The sequence below is a fragment of the Lytechinus pictus genome, chromosome 2, assembly GCF_037042905.1.
Source record: "Lytechinus pictus isolate F3 Inbred chromosome 2, Lp3.0, whole genome shotgun sequence".
NCBI classification, from domain to species: domain Eukaryota; kingdom Metazoa; phylum Echinodermata; class Echinoidea; order Temnopleuroida; family Toxopneustidae; genus Lytechinus; species Lytechinus pictus.
The window spans coordinates 16,248,823-16,258,234 of record NC_087246.1 but is presented as its reverse complement, the minus strand read 5'-3'; the positions used below and the strand labels follow the sequence as shown (position 1 = coordinate 16,258,234).

General features: G+C 38.5%; 1 protein-coding gene across 2 annotated transcripts in view; it reads left to right on the top strand.

Moving 5' to 3' along the window:
- The first annotated feature begins 190 nt into the window (after positions 1 to 190).
- The window catches only part of LOC129254706 (SMC5-SMC6 complex localization factor protein 1-like), a 29,305-nt gene continuing 20,083 nt past the window's right edge, over positions 191 to 9,412 (top strand). For both annotated transcript variants that reach the window (XM_064111056.1, XM_064111049.1), the window contains exons 1-5: positions 191 to 1,186; positions 2,144 to 2,222; positions 3,245 to 3,485; positions 4,052 to 4,235; positions 6,037 to 6,148. In XM_064111056.1, the coding sequence (XP_063967126.1) occupies positions 989 to 1,186; positions 2,144 to 2,222; positions 3,245 to 3,485; positions 4,052 to 4,235; positions 6,037 to 6,148 (814 nt within the window). In that variant the 5' untranslated portion in view covers positions 191 to 988. The remainder of the gene's footprint in view (positions 1,187 to 2,143; positions 2,223 to 3,244; positions 3,486 to 4,051; positions 4,236 to 6,036; positions 6,149 to 9,412) is intronic.

Here is a 9,412-nt window from a genome sequence, read left to right as displayed (position 1 = left end):
GAAATTCGAAATATACATATTCAAAACTCACTAATCAAGAGGTGAGTATTTATATACTTATTTTTATTTTTTTACAAAAGATACCTAGGTAATATCTTATTTATAATTATTATTTTTTAATTATTAGGCCCTCCTAAGTAATTGATTGTTCTTTATGATGAAAGTACCCGCGCGTTTTCCGGAATTCCCCGCGCCAACTTTGATCGGGGAAACGGCCGGGCAGCGAGCCGACTGTGCCAGCAGCCGCTGGTGGTAGTACGGTACGGTACAATACGTGCATGCATGCAGTGGCCGTGCCTATGGGCCGTGCCTAGCCTGCGCACGGGCGCTTTGGTACTGGTACTATCAATATGTAGTATGATTCCTACTCGACCAGACAGTCCAGAGAGAGCATCAGATTTGGTCGTATTGTAACATTAACAGTGTCTTTTACTGTAACTATTTTACGGTACTTAAAAGTTAGCTAATTTTTGGAGGTCTAAATGTCATTCAGAGTCAGACATTCACCAATTTAGATGCAACTTGCAAGTCCCAACAGCCCAGCCTAGATGCAATTCGCAACAACTTCAACAGACAACAAGGCGTTCAACAGAACTCAACAAAGACAAAGTGAGAGATAATCATAATGATGATTAATGCACCGCGCAGGTCTGTAAGTGCATGGAGCTCCATGGGTAACTAGCGTTATAATTAACATAACATAGACCTAATGAGTAATGGAGTGGAGTTTTTGTGACACTGGGACATACAGACATATTTGAGTCATTTTGATCATTGACATTTAGGCTGAGCTAAGTAAGAGTAAGACTAGATTGAGGAATGAGGGTGAGAGGAAACAGGAAAGGGGCCTTTAATGCAGAGCCTGGTGTGGTGACTTTAAAAGTTTCATGTGGAGGATAATTTGCAGTATTTTGTAAAAGGTTTGCAGTATTTGTTATAGAGTAAATAGACCTAGGCCTAGTCTACAGTTGATTCTGTGAGAAACACGATGGAGACGAAAGACTCGGCTAGGTCAAAGGTCACCCGATCTGGTAGACATGGTGGAGGAGATCAAACAAGAAGAGCTATTGCAGCATCATCAGGAGCCCACTGTGAATTTTTGTTATCTGGGTTCAAGGAGGAGAGGGAGAAGAAGGAGCTTATGACAAAGATTCGAGCTTTAGGAGGACGCACCAAAAATGAAATGGTATGTAGATTCTAGTCAGGATCGACTCTGAACTCACATGATCAAACAGAGATGTCTTTAATGACTAAAACTAGGTTGTTTAAGTGTGATGAAATTATATTGATCTTATTTTGAATTTGAATTTTTTTTTCAGATTCTAACAAATAATGACTGTAATTGTAAAAATGGCATCCAGCCAGGCCAAGTTTGAACAACACTATTGTGCATTTTCAATTTGCCAAGACCTGAAGTCTGATAGGCAACTGGAAATACCCAATTTAGTTATCCAATGGCATTGGTCTTTTTGTTGTGATCATTTTATCATGTTAAATGGATGAAGCTTTTGAGGAGGCGCGATAGCTCAGTCGGTAGAGCGGGGGTTTCGGATTCCGGTGACCCGGGTTCGATTCCCAAGTGGTGCGCTAGTGCCCTTTGGTAAGGCATTTATCCTCATTACCAGGTCCCTCGGAGAGGACCTTAAGCCGCTGGTCCCCTGGTTGGTTGCTCACAGTCATTCGTGCTTTCTTAGCAGTCAGGTAAAAAACATCGGTATAACTATCTACGGTTGATACACGTATTTGCAAGGTAATTGTCATGTATGCTACCTGCTAAAATCACATTACTTCATTTACTTGGCAATGTTTGGACAATTTTTGCTCATTTCCCAAGATTCATAATGAGGAATGGATCATAAATGAAGTATTTCTTTTGACAAAGTGATGTCTATAGACTTTTGGAGTATGTATTGATATTTGAATGTTGCTTAGACTCAACAAAAGCTGGGTTGCAGACAGCAAGTGAGCCAACACTCCATTAGTTTTAAAATACTATGATTCATAAATCTGATAAAATTTTCCCATGAATTACGTCTTGTGAGACACTGAGTGACTGAGAGCTTCCTAACTTTTCAATTTTCCAGTACATTTAACTGTGTTATCAAGCTGACAGTTCTAGAATTTTATTTCTCTTTTTTTTTAGACCTATGTTAGTCGATGCACACATGTTATCAGCTACAGACCGATCAGAAGTGAGAAGTTTCTCTGTGGCATTGCAGGAGGTAAATTGCCGGCTCTAGATTTTTTTTTTTTTTTTTTTTTAGGGGGGGGGGGGGCTAATGCAGAAATGTTGGTGCTAGCATGATAACTCAGCCATTTAATTGTTTGGTAACTCTAAGATTCTGAACAACTAATCAAAATTAGAGGTACCATGGGCCCTGATTAAGTGAAGATTACTAGTAGGGCTTGCCCCACTTTTGTTACTTTTGTTTGAATAGACATTTATTTGCTGCTCTCATTCTTTATTTTAAGAAAAAGAGTAGCCCACTGGTTCTTGGTCCATGAATCTGAATTCTGAAGTAATAAATCATAATTTTCTAAAAGGAATGAGGAAACCAGACTACAAAAAGACCATCCATGCAATGAATCAAATATTTGTTTTTGCATATTTTACTCTCTAGACTAGCTAGAAAGTCATTTTGTGGACTAGATAACGTGGTGAATACCGGAATCACATGCACAAAAGTTGGTCCACATACCATTTAACACTTATTTTTTATGTTTGAGGAGTAGCTTTGCCCCACTAGTTTTTCTTGTATAGTGAGAGCTCTGAGTTAGGATGGCACTTGTCCTTCTAAATAGCTTATTGACACATTGACACAACAACCATACAAATTTTTGTATGCCTCTGCTTACTATAGATGGTTGTCGAAGGCATATATTTGGGTTGTCTGTCCATCCCATTTTCGTTATTGTGATAACCAAAGAACCATTTAAAAGGACAAAGTTAGACTGTTCCAAGTGAAAGTGGTCTGATTTGCTTGTAGGGTATGAAGGCAAGACCAAGAATCACAAAAGTAAATGTACATTGAAATATTTAGTTCTCCCGACACCTGGACCAATTTAGGGATGAACTTCAATCCTGGTTCATGTATGCATATTGGAGTGATGTTAATCTGTCTAGATTTGGGGTCATGAGGTCATAGGCAGTGTTGTATGACTCAAAGCCAATCACATTGTTATCCTTAAAGATTGACGTTACCAGGTCACTGAAATGTTTGGAATATTTCTTTGCATATGGCAGGAAAATGGGTTCTGAAACCGGAGTTCATCACAGAAAGTTCTATCAAGGGCAGATGGCTGGAGGAATCAAAGTACGAGTGGGGCGAGCGCGACATTTCATGGGAGAATGTCCTGCCAGGTCTCCTGAAAGCTCCAAGTAGATGGAGGAAGAAGGTTGCTGCTACTGGCCAAGGAGCCTTCCACAATTGGAAAGTGCTTCTGCATGTCACCAATCAAAAGAATAGAGAAGCGGTTTATAAAAGGTTCGGCATTGTGGAAAAGTAGTCAGAGATCATGTTGTATAAGCATTTTCTATTAAGGAAACTTAAAATCATTTAAATCACTCTCACTCTATTATGTTGAGGAAGAGGTGCATCACATTTCATTTGTGTTCATACTTTAGAGTGAGATGTAGTTAAGTGACCTATTGCTCTCTTTTTGAGGGCACCAGAGCAGTACAGCTAGTTACCATTCCCTGTCAGGCTGCTGCGGTTGCATGCAGCAAGTCTCTACAACAGCTACCCGATGCAATACATAGAAGCAAATATATGGAATTCTTCAGTGACCCTTTGTGAACCAGTGTATGCAAGCACAATTATAGTGTATTGAAAGCTTGAGACCCCAAAGTTTGTAATCTTGAAAAGTAAATTTGCATTTCCCTTGTTTGAATAATAAAACAGTAAGTGTGGGGAGTATTTCTTTAAGAGCTTTTCAGTGATTTTGCACCAATTAATTTGCTCTCAGCCAATAAGGTGCAAGGATTTTTATCTGTCGGGGAAAATCACTGATAAAGATCTTCAAGAAACTTTCCCTTTCTCCAATCCTTCAGAGTTCTTGAAGCAGGTGGAGGGCAGTGTTTCACCGTGACCTTCCCAATCAAAGACCCTGCTAGAATAGCTTCCTTAGTGACCCATGTCATCGTTGACAAGTGCTATGAGGAGCATGTCAAGTGTCTGGAAGCTAGAGAGGTCCCCTGTGTCCTACCAGAATTCATTGCTGAACATCTCTTTCAGGTGAGTGACCATTTCATGTATTCAATCAGTTTTTAACTTGAAAACATGCACAAATACTAACAGAAATAGCTAGTGCCTATAGATAGTGATAATATGAAATGAGGGTAAGTCTGGTTATCACCTAGTTACTTCAGCTACATTGTGCAATTATATAATTGCTAGACTTTTAAAAGTTTAAATGAAATCTTTTGCCTTAGACTCCAAGATAAGTTTAGTTTTAGAGCTCTATTGTGCATTCCTTAATGTTATCGTCATCAAGGGAGAGTTTATTAAGGTCATACGATGTGTAAAATTTTTGGAAGTCAAAAATTCTTTCTAAGTGAAGATATCCCTTGTGAATAATTGCTATTACCTTTAAAGAGATTATCTCATATTGAACTTTTTCATCTACAGTGCGTATCAAAAAAAAGTTTACACTTTGAAAAAGCCCTAAGAAATTAAAAAATATACAACATGTGGGTAATTTTTTCACGTATGATCTTGGGTTTGGGTCTCATCTATCCAATGAAAATAAAAGTTTTGACAGAATGTTACACTTGAGTGAGCACTGTCCATTTTTGTAAAGCTCACAGAAATCTGTTTTTGCAGAAATGCTTGTTTTCACGCGGTGTCAAGGGGAAAGGGCGTAATCAAACTTACCCTGCGAAACATTTCTCTTACATTTCCCTTGCACTTTCAGTCAATTGATAAGTTCAAGCGTTTTGTAACAAATTTTGCCACTGAAATTGAAATTTCAACACTTAGTAAGCACAACCTTTACCCTTTTTGTGCCAGCTGGATCTGAGGACATAACTGAATCTGAACAAAAGTTTACATCAGACATCTCCAGCATTTTTCTCACTAAGTTTTTATCATTTAAATTTGGCTTACATTTCATTTTCATTTAATACTTGTTTCTCAACACTTTTCCCCAGCTTGACAATGATTAACAATATGAAAATCAAGCCGAAGCCATTTCATGTAAATCACAGCTCAGTGTAAAGCAAATATCATCACGATGGCCTCGGTGTGTGGGGGAGTGGGGTGGGGCGCAATGCACTATTCGAAGTGTTTTGGGCCAGGAAACAAGTTAAAAAAAGGTAAAAGATATCTTCAAATCAATTTTACTGCTAAATTCCACGTGTTCTTCATGATTAAGGTCTACTTTTATTCGCATAACTATTTCAAAGTTCTGCGCAAATCGTTTTTCACTAACTTTTCAAAAGTAAGTGGTGCTCACTCAAGCGGAAATATTTATCGACAGTTATAACGTCATTTGCTTAAATGGATCTGTACCAATGTTAAAACATGGAACAATCTTCAGGATATTACAAATATATAATTTTACAGGATCTTTTCTAAGTGTAAACTTTTTTTTTTTTGATACGCACTGTAAATAAAGAAAAGTTGCATGGGAAAGGGGGAAAAACAGTTTAGAATGCAGGTCGTAACAGTACTAGTAGTACTGGTTTTCAGTAATAGTTACTGAAAAATGAGAAAGAATACTGGTAGTTTCATGCAAATACTGATTTCTAAATTTTCCATTTATGTGTTGTCCTATGGTATTTCTGTGAAATACTGATTTTCTTACCAAAATACTGATTTTCAGTCTTTAAAATACTGAAATGTTCTTGATCAGGTTGGCATCTCTTTTGTAATTATTTAGTTATTTGAAATTCACTATATAAGTATCACATGCTCTTATTATTGAATATATTGTGCAGTTGAAAGGGAACATGAGACCTATGAAATACTTGAACATGAATATTAATAGCTCTCCAGAAAGCTTTATCTTTGTGATTGGTCTATTTTTCAATCTCAGGAGTCACCCGACATTGCCAAGTTACAAGTATCCAGCACATTGATGACTCCAACACAAACCAAAAGACAAGGAGATGTGGTTGTGTCTACAGTTAGTACAAAGAAGGCTGGCGGTATATAGCACTAAACCATTTTCAAATATATATTCTAGTCTATGTACATGGTCTAATTTAGGGCTGGGACTAAAACCCGGGTACATGGGTCCCGCCCGGAAGCCTCGGGTACCCGGGTAGAAAAATCAATACCCGATACCCGAAAATTGCTTACCAATAACGTGTTTGCGTAGTGCATAGTGTAAGACATAATTCATCACAAAAGTACACAAGTCTCATTTTGAATCTCACCAATTAACCTCGAAATATCCATAAACGTACAAGTTTTTCAAGTGATGATGTGACTGAGATCGTTCGATCGTCGCCATGTTTCTTAATTGCAGCTTGAGCCTACAAAGCGCCAGCCAACCACGTTCGTGTTACCAATTTCAGTTCATCTTAAACCGACAATAAGGTTTATCGCTAATCAGAATCGCAATGCATCGTGGGATAAAAAAGGGGGCCGTTAGCTAGCTCTGCGCTAACGGCCCCCCTTTCGATCCCGTGATGCATTGCGGTTCTGATAAGCGATATGCCTTATGGTAACCCGATCATGATTGGCTGGCATATTCAGCGCTCCGAAACTACCCGGAAATCATTTGACTTTGTGCATGTAGTGATAGATTCTACAAACTCACGAACACGATGTAATATCGACGCTACTTCGTAAGATTTTGACGGAAAAGCAAGAAGTAATCAAAATTTGCTTACCTGTGTGATATCAGTAAGAAAACGGATCCTCCAAAATACCTTTCATAATTAATATGAAATATAGGAAAGTGGAATTCTAGGTCGATTTTGGTACGAGGTGACAGAGTATTGCAGACTTGTTTTGATTGAATACTGCGTGGGGCACGGGAGGCTTGCACTGCGCATGCTTACTATATTTTCATTCATAAGTTTGCTTGCGGCGCAGTTGCTGGATGATGTCACCTATGAAATTTTTCCACCAGTCATATTTCATGCGACATGAATTTCGGGTACCCGCCCGATAATTGCCACGGGTACCCGAAAACAAAAATACCCGAAAGTCCCAGGCCTAGTCTAATTCATGTGACCTGATATGCAGCCAGCCCCATGAATTATCCAGCATTCCTCATGATATTGTGATAACCTATTTTCCAGTCGAAATCGACCACATTTAGCTTTGCAGTCACTGCAAGTAACATCAATTCTTCAAAATAGCATCCTAAATGGACTGGGCTATGAGTGGGAGGGGGGGGGGAACACCGCCCCCCTTGTTGTGTTAGGTGATTCAAATATTATTTAAATTATTGACCCTTTACTAGGAATAAAGATTAATTGATTGAATGGTTGGAATGGCTTGGTGCCGATCACTAATTGATTAGCAAAATTTATACTGCTCGAATGTGCGGCAGATCCCAATTAGACATTTGAGATAACTCAAATACTCTACAGTCAGGTGACATTCGTTCCAATTATCAAGAAAGGTTATGACTTCATGGTTCCATGACATATGCTCCGGCGAAAATTGCTCCGCTCTAAATTCCACACACTAATCCAAAGGCTTCAACCCTGGGTTTGACACGATACCTTACCCTAAACCTAACCCTAAACTAACATAAATACCTATTGCAACTGGTTGCAGCAACCCTAACCCTACATCTTAGACAAAATTAAGCCCAGAGCAATTGTTGCAGGAGCAAATGTCGTGTCACCAACTTCAGAAATAGATCGAACCCCCCCATTTTTCCATTATTTTTTGTTTAAGTTCATTATTGTGTAGGAGAGAAATAGAGAGAGGGGGTGAGAGCCAGGAGAATTCAAATCATTGAATACTGAATACTTTCATTTTTCAGATCAAAGCAATCCATATTACCCCCCACTCACACACACACTATTTGCAATGAAAGGTTGTAAATCCATGGTCCAGACACCAATTTTCCAAGGGCCTCAAAATAAAATTCCAACACGAGGAAGGTCACCTAATACATGCCTGATTTCAACTAGTCTTCAATTATAAACCTGATAATAGATTCAAATGATCATACAAATTTGTAATTTTTAACATTATTTCAAAATGAAGTATATTTCGCAATTAATATTTTGAAGTACTGTGTGTAGCATCTGAGATGGTGCCACTAGTCGGGATGAGGGGGAGGGGGGGCAGACCTGCCAACCAGTACGTTTTTGACGTATTTAGTACGTTTTTGCAACCAAAATACGGCAGTAAGTTTTTGTCTCACCTGCATAGCAGAGTGAGACTATAGGCGCCGCTTTTCCGACGGCTGCGGTGGCGTCAACACCAAATCTTAACCGAAGATTAAGTTTTTGAAATGACAGCATAACTCAGAAAGTATATTATGGACCTAGTTCATGAAACTTGGCCATAAGGTTAATCAAGTATTACTGAACATTCTGCCTGAGTTTCAGGTCACATGACTAAGGTCGAAGATCATTTAGGGTCAATGAACTTAGACCATGTTGGGGAATCAACATCAAAATCTTAACCTAAGGTTAAGTTTTTGAAATGTCATCATAACTTAGAAAATATATGGACCTAGTTCATGAAACTTGGACATAAGGTTAATCAAGTATTACTGAACATCCTACTTGAGTTTCACGTCACATGACCAAGGTCAAAGGTCATTTAGGGTCAATGAACTTTGGCCAAATTGGGGGTATCTGTCGAATTACCATAACTTTGAAAGTTTATAGATCTGATTCATGAAACTTGGACATAATAGTAATCAAGTATCACTGAACATCCTGTGTAAGTTTCAGGTCACATGATGAAGGTCAAAGGTCTTTTAGGGTCAATGAACTTTGGCCAAATTAGGGGTATCTGTTGAATTACCATCATAACTTTGAAGTTTATAGATCTGATTCATGAAACTTGGACATAAGAGTAATCAAGTATCACTGAACATCATGTGCGCATTTCAGGTCACATGGCCGAGGTCAAAGGTCAATGAACTTTGGCCAGAATGGGGTATCTGTTGAATTACCATCATAACTTTGAAGTTTATGGATCTGATTCATGAAACTTGGACATAAGAGTAATCAAGTATCTTTGAACATCCCGTCTGAGTTTCAGGTCACATGACCAAGGTCAAAGGTCATTTAAGGTCAATGAACTTTGGCCAAATTAGGGGTATCTGTTAAATTACCATCATAACTTTGAAGTTTATGGATCTGATTCATGAAACTTGGACATAAGAGTAATCAAGTATCTTTGAACATCCCGTCTGAGTTTCAGGTCACATGACCAAGGTCAAAGGTCATTTAAGGTCAATGAACTTTGGCCATGTTGGGAGTATTTGT